Source organism: Camelus ferus, chromosome 20, assembly GCF_009834535.1.
Source record: "Camelus ferus isolate YT-003-E chromosome 20, BCGSAC_Cfer_1.0, whole genome shotgun sequence".
Classification (NCBI taxonomy): Eukaryota; Metazoa; Chordata; class Mammalia; order Artiodactyla; family Camelidae; genus Camelus; species Camelus ferus.
In genome coordinates this window covers 18,661,367-18,677,617 of record NC_045715.1, presented here as the reverse complement: position 1 = coordinate 18,677,617, position 16,251 = coordinate 18,661,367, and the positions used below count along the sequence as shown (strand labels likewise).

The 16,251-nt window shown below is 43.1% G+C and overlaps 4 protein-coding genes across 4 annotated transcripts; 3 read left to right on the top strand and 1 right to left on the bottom strand.

Annotated features, from left to right (window-relative positions):
* Positions 1 to 925: 925 nt before the first annotated feature.
* Positions 926 to 1,370, top strand: LOC106730926 (histone H4). The gene has a single exon (XM_014567235.2). It carries the CDS (start codon positions 929 to 931, stop codon positions 1,238 to 1,240), a length of 312 nt encoding a protein of 103 aa, XP_014422721.1. The 5' UTR covers positions 926 to 928; the 3' UTR covers positions 1,241 to 1,370.
* A 3,291-nt stretch (positions 1,371 to 4,661) lies between these two features.
* H1-5 (H1.5 linker histone, cluster member) lies at positions 4,662 to 5,618 on the top strand. The gene has a single exon (XM_006194163.3). The coding sequence runs from the start codon at positions 4,856 to 4,858 to the stop codon at positions 5,534 to 5,536; it is 681 nt and encodes a 226-aa protein (XP_006194225.1). The 5' UTR covers positions 4,662 to 4,855; the 3' UTR covers positions 5,537 to 5,618.
* On the bottom strand, positions 5,502 to 6,739 carry LOC116658353 (histone H2A type 1). Its single transcript, XM_032463414.1, has one exon. The coding sequence runs from the start codon at positions 6,628 to 6,630 to the stop codon at positions 6,238 to 6,240; it is 393 nt and encodes a 130-aa protein (XP_032319305.1). The 5' UTR covers positions 6,631 to 6,739; the 3' UTR covers positions 5,502 to 6,237.
* A 168-nt stretch (positions 6,740 to 6,907) lies between these two features.
* On the top strand, positions 6,908 to 10,892 carry LOC102521879 (histone H2B type 1-C/E/F/G/I). The gene is made up of 2 exons (XM_006194165.2): positions 6,908 to 7,321; positions 10,856 to 10,892. The coding sequence occupies exons 1-2, from the start codon at positions 6,945 to 6,947 to the stop codon at positions 10,875 to 10,877; spliced, it is 399 nt and encodes a 132-aa protein (XP_006194227.2). The 5' UTR covers positions 6,908 to 6,944; the 3' UTR covers positions 10,878 to 10,892.
* The last annotated feature ends 5,359 nt before the right edge of the window (positions 10,893 to 16,251 follow it).

Below are 16,251 nucleotides of genomic sequence, written 5' to 3'. Positions count from 1 at the left end.
CTGGAAGACAAGTAAGGGCCTGAGAGAGGTCATTCTAAACAGGTTTGACACATAGACACCCATCTTTCTGCCTTTGAAAGTTTCCTTTTCTAGAATAAAATCGTTCTTGGTCTCTACATTCTGCACTTTATCTGTAAATTAAAGGCACGGGATTTCAAGGTGCACTCGATTTCTCAGTTCCAAAAAGGAGGTTGGGGGTGGGGGTGGGGGAGAATCCCTGCGACATATTCACCTTCTCACGGACTCACTAAGAAAAAGGCAAGTAAAACAGACCTTCTTCTTCAAACAATTTCCTGAAGTGTTTCTAAACCAGATGAAGAAAATGTGAAAAAGTCAGTTCTCTTTCCCCACAATAATGTGGCAGCGAGTGACGGCGGCCAAAGGAAGGTGATAAGATTAATAAAAGGTCAGGAAGAGGGGAGAGCTCCGAAGATGAGAACACTGAGGAGCCCCAGCTTGAAGCTATCAGGAGGAGTTAACTGCAGTCAGCAGCTACACAGGCTGATTACACTGAGATTATATAGAAAGCACTTTGGATACAGTAAGCTTTCACAAATGCCCCCAAATGACTACAATCACTGTTTTTGAGATGGAACACTCATTCTAGCAGCCACAAGTCGCTAGTGCGATCCATGTCTAAGAGATGACAGAAACAAAATAAAACTGGACAGCAAGTCCTGAGCCAGACAAATAAATGGGCTTCCAGCGGTGGGCAAGCTCAAAACACTGTAGAAACTGCATTAATTAGGCGCCTTTTTAACCCAGCAGTTTAAGCACCGCCCTTTCCACTTTGTCTGAAAACGTGGGCGGGGCTTCGGGTCTGGGAACTCCCTGAGGTGGCCTGAGAAGTTCCCAAACAGGTCCGAAGTACCACTATATAAAGTGGCGACTTTGCCTACTGAACGTTGTATTTGTTCGAATCGCGAATATGTCTGGTCGCGGCAAGGGCGGGAAGGGCCTTGGCAAAGGAGGTGCAAAGCGCCACCGCAAGGTGCTGCGGGACAATATCCAGGGCATCACCAAGCCTGCCATCCGGCGTCTGGCTCGTCGAGGTGGCGTCAAGCGCATCTCCGGCCTCATCTACGAGGAGACCCGCGGCGTGCTGAAGGTGTTCCTGGAGAACGTGATCCGGGACGCGGTCACATACACCGAGCACGCGAAGCGCAAGACGGTTACGGCCATGGACGTAGTCTACGCGCTCAAGCGCCAGGGCCGCACCCTCTACGGCTTTGGCGGCTAGAGTTTAAAACTTCCACTTAATAACTCAAAGGCCCTTCTCAGGGCCACCCCACTAAATCTGTTAGAAGAGCTGTAGGCACTAATGCTTTCCGTTTCTCTGAGCACCCAACTGTAGGTTTGGCGGTTTTCGGAGAGCTAGATTTGACATTGCAATTAAATGAAACCGTTAAGTAACCACCCCCCGCCCCGTCAGCATCGCCACATTGAGTGAAAAGTTCTTTGACCTACATTACCGTTTTTTACAGAGGCTTAGTATAAACTGGGATCTCTTGCCATATGTCCGCTTTGCTCGCACTTCTCCGTCAAGGACAAATAGTTCTGACTCAGTATGTCCAGCAATACCTAAAATGCTATCATGGGCTTTCACAAGAAAAGTTGGCCGACCCTTATTTCAGCAAGCTCTTTGAGGGGTTCTTAAACACGCTGAGGTCTGAGAATACTGGCATAGAACATAATGACTAGATTTCAAGCAACTTCGATGCCTCCATTTATAATACACTCAAGTTCCCTTTCATGTTATTCAGTAAACAGTTCAATCATCATACCATGTATTTAAAATAGTGCAAGACACATTCAGATTCTTGAGACAACTTTCTTAATTATGATGCATCTTGCAAACTTCTAAAAAAAGCCAGTATTTCCTTTGTACATTGTTCTAAAGACCTAAGCAGAGGCGGGAAAATGCTTCCCTTTCTTAAAGGAATAAACCCAGATTAATTCTGTGGGCGGGGTGGGAAGGATGGGAGGGATGGGGGGGAAGGGCGGGAAGGGCGGGGCAGACAAGGGAGGTAGCAGTCTATTGTCCAATCAAGACGCGAGAATTGCTATAAATAGTGGGACCACCGGCTCCTGTTTTCACTTTAAGTCGTTGTTGCTTCTCAGTCATGGCTCGCACTAAGCAGACAGCTCGCAAGTCCACCGGCGGTAAGGCGCCGCGCAAGCAGCTGGCCACCAAGGCGGCCCGCAAGAGCGCGCCGGCCACCGGCGGCGTGAAGAAGCCGCACCGCTACCGGCCCGGCACGGTGGCCCTGCGCGAAATCCGTCGCTACCAGAAGTCTACGGAGCTGCTGATCCGCAAGCTGCCGTTCCAGCGGCTGGTGCGTGAGATCGCGCAGGACTTCAAGACCGACCTGCGCTTCCAGAGCTCGGCCGTGATGGCGCTGCAGGAGGCGTGCGAGGCCTACCTGGTGGGGCTCTTCGAGGACACGAACCTGTGCGCCATCCATGCCAAGCGCGTCACAATCATGCCCAAGGACATCCAGCTCGCGCGCCGCATCCGCGGGGAAAGAGCTTAAGTTTTCTAGCGTTCCCAATACCCGACCCCAAAAGGCTCTTTTCAGAGCCCCTCAGCTGTCACCAAGAAGGAGCTGTTCATCCTCTTAGAAAAAAGGCAGGGTATTTTGATGAAGTCCATTGTGGGCTCAGTTGTCCATTCCCTTGCCGATAGGCATAATTTGGAGACAATAGTGAAAACGAGGGGTGGGATTGCTGTGTAGTCTCTACTCCAGGTCAGCATATTGAGCTGTTTTATGTGAAAGCGCTTATGTAGACATTTTGGAAGCCAAAGCAGGTTATCCTACACGAAGTGAATGAAGGAAGGGTGCCCGTTCTCTGGGAAAGTATTTGTGGTTTCTATGGATAGTTATTTTTTTCCAAAGTGTTTGCCCTGTGACTTCAGAAGATGTCTTTTGCATTCCTGCTGCAGGGGGAATGGTGGAGGCTCCAGTCTCCCAGCTGCTATGCTAATTACTACCAGCTGTATAAATTTGCCAAGTTACTCATCCTTTGAGACTCGTACAACTAAAATGTGGCAAATGAATTCAAGTTTGTAGAGCGTGCTTCGACTAGTACCTGGCACGTAGTAAGTGCTCAGCGGATTTTAGCTTCCATTATGACTGTCTCCTGCCCCTAAAAGTATAGGCCTCCACTCCCAACCTTCGCAAATATGAGAGCTTTGTGATTGAAACAGTAGGGGACATTTTCTTAAGATCTCCTTTTCTTTAGTTCTCGATTTGCATAATTCTGAAAGAGGCAGGCCTATAACAATATATCATGAACTGTGTCTTTGGAGTTCAAAGCAGCAGAAGAGCCAGATAGTAAATACTTTAGGTTTTGCAGGCCACATAATAGTCTCTTTCACATTTTTCTTCTAATACAATTGAAAAATAGAAAAACTCGTAGCTGGAGGGCCATAAAAAAACAGGCCACTGTCCAGATTTGGCCGTAGTAAGCTATAATTTCAACCCCAGGAGTTCCTGAGGAGATATTTGTTGGCCTACAGTTTTCCATGGAAGAACTGACTGTTGATCGCATTAGAGATCCTAATCAACACCCTATTCAGGCATAAAATCCTGTGCATGCTTCCTCCTCCCCCCTGCCCCCTTCAAATAGCAAAATTCACCCACCATTCCACCTCCTGGTCTTTGCCTCAGTTCCCTTGGATATTAATGTTTTCCTGAATTCTAAAATTTATCACCTCCATTCCCAATATCCAATCCACACTTCTTGTATTCAGTGGCTAATTATTTCACTTAAAGATACAGTTCTGTCTTCACTTAACACATACAAAAATACCCACACTGATGTCCTACAAAAGAGGGTGTTCCTGATCATGCAATTTGTTAAATGGTGACGGAGCTAAGGAGTCTGAGTGAGAAAATTGGGAAAAGCACCTTGAGAGGTGGGCAAAGTCCCATGCTATCTAAACAGTTTGTGCTTTAAGGGCTACTGGAAAACCTCAAATAAATTTCAGTAAGTTTCAGTTTTTTTCTAAAATACATTATCTAGGCTAAGGAATTTTTTTTGCCCTTACTTTAATGAATTCACCTAGGAAGCAGAGAGAAAGCATCGTAATCAAAAACATACCAAACATACTTGTTTGAATTTGAACGCAGGTTATTGGATCCTGAAGGCAAAGCAATTTCTGTTCCTCTTGGAAAAAGTCACTTTGACAACAGAACTTTTCCAAGCTGCAAAATATTCTCTAAAGACACTGGCATGTGGAAATTCCTTGGGAAGCCGAACCGGTTTTTAAAGTAAGATGTATATAGCTAATTTAGGGCTAGAGGCTACCGGCAGCCCTGCGTCTGTGTTACTTGCTGCAGTTCGAAACAAAGTTTATGGCAAAACCAAGGAATCTAGTATCTTTCCTCTTGCAAAAATCTAAGGCTGAACTTAGGGACAAAGCCTCTTTAAAAACATTCACTTGATACTTAGTAGAAATTTATTGTAACACACAGCTAACTAGCTCGATGCCTTAAACTGGGTGGATTCGTATGAAAAGCTGAAGGGATTTTTAAAAATATCTTTCATCAATTGTTGGTGATTCTGGAAAACACAAACAAGTATGAGAACCTGGTGGCTGTTTTCCTGTTTTGGAGCTTCAAAGAGTCAAATTCTGTACCATTGTTTACAGCATTTAATCAAATTTTTCGGACTAACAAACACAATTTGGGAGTCCAACCACGAGAGGCGACTGCCTGAGGGCGGTGGATCGGACGCTCCACCAATCACAGGGCAGCATCGGCTTATATAAGCCCTGGGCCCGCGCAAGGCGGCACTGCAAAACTTGCTCTTTGAGTTTTGAATCTCTCTTCCAGCAATTTCATCCATCGCCATGTCGGAAACTGCTCCTGCTGAGACGGCAGCCCCGGCTCCAGTGGAGAAATCTCCTGCTAAGAAGAAAGCAGCCAAGAAGGCCGCGAGCGGTGGCGCCGCGAAGCGCAAAGCTTCCGGGCCCCCTGTTTCGGAGCTGATCACTAAAGCTGTGGCTGCTTCCAAAGAGCGCAATGGCCTTTCTTTGGCTGCGCTCAAGAAGGCGCTGGCAGCTGGCGGCTACGACGTTGAGAAGAACAACAGCCGTATCAAGCTGGGTCTCAAGAGCCTGGTGAGCAAGGGCACCTTAGTGCAGACCAAGGGCACCGGCGCCTCCGGCTCCTTTAAGCTCAACAAGAAGGCGGCGACCGGGGAAGCCAAACCCAAAGCCAAGAAGGCGGGGGCTGCTAAAGCTAAGAAACCTGCAGGGGCCACCCCTAAGAAGCCCAAGAAGGCTGCTGGAGCCAAGAAAGCCGTGAAGAAGACTCCTAAGAAGGCTAAGAAGCCTGCGGCTGCTGGTGTCAAAAAGGTGGCCAAGAGTCCCAAGAAGACCAAAGCTGCCGCAAAGCCTAAGAAAGCTGCCAAGAGCCCTGCTAAGCCCAAGGCAGTGAAGCCAAAGGCGGCCAAACCCAAAGCCGCTAAGCCTAAGGCAGCAAAACCCAAAGCTGCAAAGGCGAAGAAGGCGGCTCCCAAGAAGAAGTAGGAAGTTGGCGCTTGAAAAAAGCAAACCCCAAAGGCTCTTTTCAGAGCCACCCAGAGATCTCTAAAAATAGCTGCACACAGTACTGTTATACTAAAACCACATTGCTTTCTCAACCCCCTTCCAAAGCAGTTTGTCGCTTCCCCCTGTCTATTCAGCTTTTTCTATTTAGAGATTGAAAGCTTCCTTTCTATACCTTCTCAAGATCTAAAGCCAGAAAACGGCCTTGATTAGGCAACTTCTGCAAAATTGTCCCAAGAATACATAGAGCATGGGTTACTACTGGTATAGAGGTCCTGATTTCTAGGGTGTTAGCTACAAGGACACACTCACTTTGAATTAAATAGCCCGCGCCAAGTTCCGATTGGTCAATTCTTTCAAACTTGGGAACCTCTTGTTTCCTTCGGGACCAAGCTACCTGCACCTGTACATTTCTCCATTTGATTGATACTGTACTTTACCAAAGCTCCTGATTCGTCACATTCCTTAGACATGACTAGACGTCTAAGAGCATATAAAATCTACACCTGATAAATGACTTCAAATTGCTTGCCAAACAAGTTACACGAAATTCTTTTCCCCTAGTCAACAGTGACAACGGGAGTAGGTCAAAGTATTATCGCAGCTCCTCCGCAGACAAAGTAGGTGGCTCTGAAAAGAGCCTTTGGTTCTTTGCTCAAAATTGCGTTACTATTGAGGCCTTCCTACTTGCCCTTGGCCTTGTGGTGGCTCTCAGTCTTCTTGGGCAGCAGCACGGCCTGGATGTTGGGCAGGACACCACCCTGAGCAATGGTGACTTTACCCAGCAGCTTGTTGAGTTCCTCGTCGTTGCGGATCGCCAGCTGCAGGTGGCGCGGGATGATGCGCGTCTTCTTGTTGTCGCGAGCCGCGTTGCCCGCCAGCTCCAGGATCTCGGCCGTCAGGTACTCCAGCACCGCCGCCAGGTACACCGGCGCGCCGGCCCCGACCCGCTCGGCGTAGTTGCCCTTGCGGAGCAGGCGGTGCACTCGGCCCACGGGGAACTGGAGACCGGCCCGCGAAGAGCGGGTCTTGGCCTTGGCGCGAGCTTTGCCGCCCTGCTTACCACGTCCAGACATTATGCAATATCTAAAGCCTATGCAAGAGACGAATAAAGAAAAAGAGGACAAACGCACAATTTATAGCTGCAGCTGGGCGCGAAAAAGAAGCTATTCCATTGGCTACCGTTGCAGTTTCATTTTTAAACAAGACAAACTCAGTGCCTTTAAAACGTGTGTTCTCATTGGACAATACTGTCATTTAACATCATCACTCGTATTAGCCAATCAGACATAGAGCTTTACAATATTACTTGCATACGGAGCTGTAAATAAAAAGGACTCGACCCGTCCCGTGCTCACTTGTTTCTGGAGTGTTGTGACTTCTGTTCACCATGCCCGAGCCAGCCAAGTCCGCTCCAGCCCCGAAGAAGGGCTCCAAGAAGGCGGTGGCCAAGGCGCAGAAGAAGGACGGCAAGAAGCGCAAGCGCAGCCGCAAGGAGAGCTACTCGGTGTACGTGTACAAGGTGCTGAAGCAGGTCCACCCGGACACCGGCATCTCGTCCAAGGCCATGGGCATCATGAACTCGTTCGTCAACGACATCTTCGAGCGCATCGCGGGCGAGGCGTCGCGCCTGGCGCACTACAACAAGCGCTCGACCATCACGTCCCGGGAGATCCAGACGGCCGTGCGCCTGCTGCTGCCCGGGGAGCTGGCCAAGCACGCCGTGTCCGAGGGCACCAAGGCCGTCACCAAGTATACCAGCTCCAAGTAAGCAAGTCCGCCAACTACCCACGACCCAAAGGCTCTTTTCAGAGCCACCCACGCTTTCCAAAGAGAACTGGCACTTACCAACTTTAGAGGAAGATAAAGGCCTTTAATAAGCCTTTAATAAATGCTTCTAAATTGGTGCAAAAATTAGATTTTGGGTTTCTGATGTTTCAAGTAAGATTATAGAGACATGCTAGAGACATGACCCAAAACGAATTTTATTGTAGTTACTTCATTTAACAACCAGACTCATTTTAACTATGACCCAACTAGTTGCTACACAATTTCAAGTGTTCTTTAGCTGAACGTTTACAAGTTACCATATTCACCAGCTGCTGACTGCAGTCCCTCACCCTCCTGCCGCAACATGATCCAAAAACATCACAGAAAACAGGTTAAAGGAAAATTACCAGGTTGTATTCCCTTTAGATTTTTCTTATGTAACATCAATCCTGGATATGTGCTTTCTTGCTACTTCCAACTCACACATTTGCACAAAATAACCTCAGTGTTCGCATAAAGATGGAGAAAGAGGAAAAGGATTAGAATGGAATTAAATCACGTCTTTTCACCAGTTAGGGGTGGGATTGTATCCTCATTTGAAAATCCAGATGTTTGAATTTTTCTACCACTTACTCTACATTTTTCCTGGGTAGACCAAGGTACTGTACGTGTCTGCACAGTCCACATCTTTCGTCGTGAAGTTCCACTAAGATGCAATTGGATCCTGCAGCATATTCTTAAGTGTTAATGTTTTACCACCTTTGGAGTTGGGTGGCATTCCTATTCACTATTTTCACATGGTCAAATTTTTTACTTGGGAAAAAGAATTGACTGTAGGTCATTTTCTTTCCTGAGTCAGCTCCACATTGCATCTCATTCTATTTCCGCCTCACCTTTTTTTTTTTTTTTTTTCTCCTGTTTGAAGGGAGAAATCCTACATGAAAAGGCAATCTTTGAGATGTGAAGAGGAGTATCAGGATGGCATTTTTCTGCCAGGGGGAAATGCAGTCTCCCAGTGTTTAGGCCGGTATTTTAGAGCTAATTAGACATTTTCAAAAATCAGTGTGGAAATAAAAGTCCCATGCATTCTACCGACCATCAGATACTAAGATCTTAAAAACCTAACATCTTTGCTGTTTTTCTAGGTATTATTCAACCTTTTTCCGTTAAAGGACAGGAGGACTTAGGTTTGCGGGAATAGAAAGTATAAAACTGAGGCTGAACAAAAGAGCTCAGGAGCAAAGGAGAGAGTTAAAGCCATGACTGCTGACAAAGCTAGTGATTGTGTTTCCAGTAGCCTCAAAAAGTTGGCTGGAAACACTTGCAGAATATTTATGGAGTTTAATTCATTTTTTTTACTACATGAATCAACATTAAATATGAAATTAGTATTGTTATTGATGCAGTGAAGACATAAACTAACACTAGATTGTTATTTCTTGAAATACACCATATGGCTGTTCTCCATTCTGTAACGCCCCTGTTCATCTACCATCTAAATCCTGTCCGTCCTGCAGAGCTAGTGTCCAAATCTAATCTCTGAAACCTTCTTTTATTTTTCCAGCTTGCTTTGTTCTCCTTTCTTGAATTTTTTCCAGATTTTTTCCCCTTCCTATTTCAACCTTTCCCACACACATACATCCTGCCTATGTGCAAGCGGGGCCCTCCCTGTCTTTCCTGTATTTTTATGCCTTTATTTCCATTAGACTTAAGAAGTGTGATTTATTTCTAGAGTCTTCTTTTAGTATTTAGCATTTTTGTTTTAGAATTCATTTTTAACCAATATTACCTGTCCCTGCTGTTATGGTTGGCCTACAGGACTGACATTTGAAATTAGGAGACCAGTTCCTAAAACTTTTACTACTTACTTTAATAGGCCAAGATTTCAGCTTCTCTGAAACTCCGTTTCCCTGTCAGTAAACTAGGGATAACATCAATTTTATAGTCACATGAATATTGTGAGGATCAGCGAGAATGCTTTGTGAATGCTTATGAATTGTAGATTAATAGGCACATATATTTTGTATATATTAAAAAGGAATCTTGTACATCTATTTGGCATTTGAAAGGCTTAGGACATCTTCATGTCTCAAACTCAACCTCAAAATCCAACCCATACAGTGTTTATTAGTTCATTTTTTCTTTCAATAAACGTTTGTTGAGCACATATTGCATCCCATAAACTCTTCTAGGTGCCAGAAATACAGCAGTGAACTAAAGAGAAAAAAAGTCATGCACTCACAGAGTTTATTTTCTAATATGGGAAAAGACAGGCTGATAAAAACTGCAATAACAAAAGAGTGTCAGAAGATATTAAATGTCTGGTACACGAAGCAGAAAAGAAAGATAGGAAATGTTTTTTTTTTCTTCCATTTTAAATAGCATAATCACAGAATGCTCATCAACAAGGTGAAATTTTAACAAAGATGAGGAGATGAGGGAGTAGGAAAGATAATTCTAGGCAGAAGGAAGCAGGAACAAGAGGCCTTGAGTGTACATGTGGGTTGAGGGGGAAATACCTGGTGTTCTTTAAGGGACAGGAGGTGGCCAGTGTGGCTGGAACTGAGGCAACAAAATAGCTGGAGGTGGGAAAGAGCGGTGGGGAAGGAGCTTTCCAGAATGTGTTAAACCTGGTATGACAGTATAATGTCTTTGCATTTCCTTGTCATGTATTTCAAATTCTTAGTAGTTGCAGAATGGTTTTGGGTGATCAGCTGTGACTCATTTCGACCCCTCATCCTGGACCTCAAAGAAGAACAGGCAAGGTGCTCTGCATGGAAGTGTCATTTTGCTTCTTTGCTGAAACCTCCCAGAGAGGTCAGAGAGAAGGAGTCACGGCATCAGGGCCCCCAGAAAAGTGCCAGACTCTTCCCTACAGATATAGGAACCCCAGGCCATTTATTCCCAACAGCTACTTTTTGTTCCAGTATAGTCCCCTTCTCCACAGCCTCCTGAACTGAGCAGATCTCTGTGGAAGAATCACTAATTTTGAATCGGCTTCCAGTTGGGGTTCCCCAGGGACCACATGAACATGGGCCATTGACAAATAAGGCTATCTTTCAAACATTAAAAGCCATACTCACTTTTTAATACACAGGTCCACTCCTGAATCTTAACCTTTCTGGCACTTCTTTCACTTTTTCTGGCTTTATTTCCACCCTTGTCTCAAACCAAGACAGCAAAATCTTTCATATTGTTTCTCATGGTATATTAGCCATATAACTAGGAAATAAGCAAATGGCCGCTCTCACTCGATCAGTTCTGTAGTTCCAGTTTCTCACTCCTTTTGCATCCAGCAGTTACATATTTTGAAACAATATGTAACTGCTGAGATTTGCCCCCAGAGATTCTGATTAAATTTATCAGAGGTGGAGCCTGGGCATCTGGGGTATTTGAAATTCCCCAGATAACACTGATGGCTCTGAGAATTGAGAGGCACACTATTCTGTGCCAACTGTGGGAAATGGCCTCTCAGATGGCATCCAGTGACCCACACCTTCTAATATCTGTGCCCTCCCCTCATTGCTCCAGGATTATGGTCAACAGGATATGACAGAAGAGATGGTATGTCACTTCCGAGATTAGATAAGAGACTTCCACTTCTCTTGGATCACTTGCTGCTGAGGAAGGAAGCCAGCCCTTGTCATGAATAACCTTATAGAGATGCCCACATGGTGAGATACTGAGGCCTCCAGCCAACAGCATCGTAAATAAGCAAGACTTTTCTTGGACCTTAGAAGCTCCAGTCCCAGTCAAACCTTCAGATGACCAAAATCCTTGATGGCAGCCTCATGAGAGATCTTGAACTCCTGACCCTAAGAAACTCCGTGAGGTAATGTGTTTGCTGTCTCAAGCTGCTCAATTTTGGAATAATGTGTTACACAACATATTTAGCTGATATACACCAACTAAAGTCTCAGCAATCCTTTCTTTCAAGGTTGAACCTTGTTATACCTCTTCCAAGAATCTATCCCAGATTATCACATTCCTGAGTAATATTTACTACCTCTAAATTCCTATAGCAGTTAATATTAAACATAGTTTGATGTAATTATAATATGATAAATAACATTAATTATATTATATATTTATATATACAACTATATATGCTATAATTATTGTTGTTAATATTATAATAATGTATTATTTATGATTTATATAACATATATAGATATATAATTTATGTAGCAGTATAAAATATAATAGTGTCATTTTGCCACTTATTGTTTTATGACATTGCTTATATTATTTGATTTAGTATTGCTCAAACTTCAGTTATTTAAATTCCACTTTTATGATTTTTTTCTTTTTGCTGTATCAGGGTACTGCCTATACCATTATTTACTTAATCTTTTTCTTTAAATATACTCTGTAGAAAATGAAACCAATGTATTTAAAAAGACAACTGTACATCACTACCTTACTGGAAAGTTTCTACCTCTGACCATAAACAGAATATAACTAAAAAATATTATTAAAATATACATATTATTTAAGTCCAGTTATATGCCATTTGCTGCCTACTACTTTGAGCCTCAGACATGTTCTTTGTTATGAAGTTGAAAAATCGAGGTTGTGGTGTGGGAGACAAAGGTTAACAAGTGTTAGAGAGAACTTAAAGATCTGCCAGTGATGCAGGAAAATGGATGTGGGGCATGAGGAGGGCTGTGTCCCAGGTCTCAGTTGAGCCCCTGGGACATGTCCCGCCAGGTGTGGGTCCTTGGCTTTGCACAGGAAAGAATTCAAGTGCGAGCCACTGTTGAGTAAATGTAGATTTATTTAGAGAGACACATACCGCATACAGTGTAAGGCAAGATAAAGGCAAAGAGAGAGGTGTGGGAATTGGGTGTTCAGGTTAAAGTAAAAGTAGGTAAACACTTCATAGACAGAATGTGGACCATCTCTGAAGGGGAGGGAGCGAAAAGGCTGCTAGGCGTGGTGTTGTCAGTTTTTATGGGCTCAGTAGCTTCACATGCCTACAGGTGAGATCATTTCAACTGCCCTGGGGAAGGGGCTGGGATTCCCATGAATTGGGCCAGTGCCCATTCTTTGGCCTTTTGCAGTTGTCCTTGGGACTGTCATGGCGCCTGCGGGCATGTTATTCATCACGCTGTTACAGTGAGCATATAATGTAGCTCAAGGTCTACTAGAAGTCAAACTTCTTAATCCTTAAGTCTTACTAGGAGTTGAAATCTTCCACCATTTTGGTGTTAAATTGCTGTCATTCCTTGAGTGGCTGTGCTCTACCCTCTTCCCTCTTGTCTCACCAGCACCAAATTAACGCTTTCCCAGTTACTTAATCAGAAAAATTTAGAGTAGAAAAGAGAATGATATTTTCATTCTCTGTTTCAACATTTTAAACACCAAAGTCCATATACTGCTTATAATCATTTTCTGTGCCCCCAGTAGTACTTCGTACCTATCTGGGAAAATGCTGGTTTCATTAATGTACTATTTAATTGAGCTGCCATAATATGTCTAACTCAGGAAATATAGAAGTATGTGACCCAGGGAAGCTCACTTTGTGGTGGAACATTTATTAAATTATACTTATTTTTTGTTCTCAAACTATTTAATTATTACTTATTTTGTTGAAAGAAAAAATTTGATGTAATGCCTTTTTTATAATAACTTTCCTTTTTGTACCTCATTCAGGTGCCAAGAACATACTTGGAAGCAATGTATATCATCACATAAAGTCCTTCTTGGAAAACTAGAACTTTATTATTCATCTCCAATTTACAGATAATCAGGAGAATCGCAGTGTTGGGCTGCACCCCGCAGGCCTGCAAACCCTATAATTGCCCAGCCTGGAGATGGAAGAAAGAGCCGGGAGACAGCGACAGAGACTTCAGTGGTTTATTGGACAGGAGATCTTACACGTCTGAAGCAAGGTCCTGGGGCAACACCTCACTCTGTACCAACAGCGGGCAGGACATGGCAGCAATTTTCCCCGGGGTGTACCAGTCAGAGGGGGAATTGATGTCAGGTGGACTCATCAGTTACCAGGAAACCAGAGAGGTGGCCGTTTCTCACCATCCCTTTGGTTAACAACCATTAAGGGGGCCATATTTTTCTTTAATAGCCCAGCATGGTGAAGCCATTTGAAGGTCTAAGAATCAGAACAAGTACCCATTGGAGCAGAGGACAAGCACTTAGGCAGGTGCTGATCAGTTCTGATTAAGCGGAAGGGTCAGAATAAAAGACTAGAGAACGAATTTAAGAGCAAAGCCCAAATTTATATACTAAAACCTGAAAATGTTGTTGAAAGAAATAGGAGAAGTTTAAAATAAATGGTGAGATATTGCATTATGCTGTTTTAAAATACTGAATTGGTCTTCTCCCCAAATTCATCTGTTTTGATGCAATCCCTATAAAAATTCCAGCATTTTTTCTTCTGTAAAATTGATAAGCAAATACTAAACTTCACATGGAAGTGCAAATAACCTAAAATATTAATAAAATATATTTGAAATATAAAAAAAAGGAAAAAGAGGAAGGGTCAGACCCGTGAGTAGGGTGAGGTGAAGGAGGGACTGGTCCAGCAGCGGATGTGCAGAGAGCAAGAGGACAGCCATCAGGCATGGCCTGATTGTACACAGGCTCTTTGAAGTAGTAGCCCAGGTACCCAGCTAGCAAGTATGGGGCACAGTGTCCAAAGACTTTCCAGGGCCTGTGCTCCTTCCACCTGTTTAAGCCGCTTTAGGGTAGGCTCTTAATTAATTCTAAATATCAGAATGACCTGGTTTGGTGCTTCATCCAATTTTTCTATTTTCAGCATTTTATTCTCCTTCATATATTTCTCTTGCTTATCTCCTTGTATGCCTGGAAGTTCTTGATTTCATTTGCTCTAGTATTCTGGGGATTACCAAATGTCAGGGTGTCTGTCATGGCTCTACGCTTAAGGATCTGCCCTCAAGGAGTAAACTGTATGGCTCTTGGCATCTAAAGAAAAATATCACGTTAGTTATTGGCTGCCATTTTTTAAGTGTGTACTATCTTTGGATATTGTGCATTATCTAATTTATTTTTCCAATCCCATGAGGTATGTGCTAGTGGTATCTCTGTCCACAGGTAAAGTGCCAGAAGATTGGGACTATAACGTTATATTAATGTATTGGCTGCTTTATTAGTTTACTACAGTTGCCATAACAAGGTTTCTCAGTCTAAGTGGCTTAAACAACAGAAAACTATTCTCAGTTTTGGAGGCTGGAAGTTCGAGATCAAGGCTCCCCAGCAGAGTTGTTTCCTTCTGAGGAAGGGCTGTGAGGGAAGGACGGGTTCTAGGCCTCTCTCTTTAGCTTACAGATGGCCATCGTTCCCACACACATGTGCTCCTTCTGTACTTGTTTGTGTCCAAATTTCCTTTTCTTTAAGGGACACTAGTCATATCGGACTAAGGCCTACCCACTCTCCAATGACCTCATTTTAATTTAATTACATGTTTAAAGACTCTATCCCTAAATATGGTTACTTTCTGAAGGTTGTGGGAGGAATAAAAATTCTTCCCATAATAGCTGCCTTCCTTTAAGTAGAACAGCCCGTAGAAATCAGAGGTGTATGCTTCCCTTCCTGGGACTAGGCCTAGTTTTGCTTCTTTGATAATAAGGAATGAAGACAAAAGAACTAAGAAGATGGGTTAATGTTTAAACTTCTATTTTAAAAATGATTATAGGGAGGGTATAGCTCAAGTGGTACAGTGCATGCTTAGTATGCAGAAGGTCCTGGGTTCAATACCCAGTACTTTCTCTAAAAATAAATCTAATTACTCCCCCACCAAATATAATTATTAAATAATACAATAATACGTAAAATATTTTTAAAAAATTACATAGTAGCTACTGCAAATCCAAGTCTCATACATAGTCATGCCTTTTAGCCTTTCACTTGGGCAGACCTGGATTGCTGACCCTCTGGGAAGGGGAAAGTGAGCAGAGAGGTTATTACTATGTAGGTTATTACTATGGATTTTTGCCTCATTAGAAATTAAAACTGGAAAAAACATTCATTGTGGTTAATCATTTTAAAATTACAATAAACTCATTCTAATGTACATATTTTATGAAGATGGCTATACTTTTCAAAATAAAAAAATTAGCAGAGTGGCATTGTTTTACAGCTTGCAAATATCTTTTTTTTTAATTTAAGTATAGTCAGTTTACAATGTGTCATTTTCTGGTGTACGGCATAATGTTTCAGTCATACATAGACATACATATATTCATTTTCATTATAGGTTACTACAAGATATTGAATATAGTTCCCTGTGCTATACAGAAGAAACTTGTTTTAAGTTTGCAAATATCTTTAAAGTCTGACTTAATAGAAGTCAGCCAGATTCTCATATTTGTTTTTGCATTCAATGTGTTGCAATCTAACTGTCAAGTGGACATTGAGGATGGAAAAGGAAAATAAGTTTCAGGATAATTATAAAAACAATTTTGTACTCACAGATCCACCAAAAGGATCTCTGGGACCCCTTAGGGGTCCTCAGACCACATTTGGAGAATGACTATCTTTGGGACAAAAAGAAAGCTAACATTTCATTTATTTATTTAGTAACCATAATGTTGGTGGTAATGTTGAGGATGGCTGTGGCAGAAACTGCTACGTAGGATAGTTTGAGAACGCCCAGGGAATGAGAGTTTGGATTGATTCCCAACCATGGCAGTCATTAAAATGAAAATTGTTGTACTGAAATGAAATTTTAGTTCACAAAGCATCAATGACTTTCTCAGGGAGCTCTTATTTTGAGACTGGATTCTATAGCATTACAGGAGGTGGCCCTTTCCTGAATGTAAGCAAAACAGACCCTTGAGATTTGCAAGGATAGGCACTTTCTGGAAAACAAGATGCTCATTTCAGGATGTAGGGCACAAAGACTTGGGAAAAGATGAGTAGACTGAGATATCAAATTTCACCACGTG

Coding starts and splice junctions, on each gene's coding strand:
- LOC106730926 (XM_014567235.2), top strand. CDS start 929: ATGTCTGGTCGCGGCAAGGGCGGGAAGGGCCTTGGCAAAGGAGGTGCA.
- H1-5 (XM_006194163.3), top strand. CDS start 4,856: ATGTCGGAAACTGCTCCTGCTGAGACGGCAGCCCCGGCTCCAGTGGAG.
- LOC116658353 (XM_032463414.1), bottom strand. CDS start 6,630: ATGTCTGGACGTGGTAAGCAGGGCGGCAAAGCTCGCGCCAAGGCCAAG.
- LOC102521879 (XM_006194165.2), top strand. CDS start 6,945: ATGCCCGAGCCAGCCAAGTCCGCTCCAGCCCCGAAGAAGGGCTCCAAG. Junction 7,322..10,855: donor ACCAAGTATACCAGCTCCAA/GTAAGCAAGTCC, acceptor TCATTGCTCCAG/GATTATGGTCAACAGGATAT.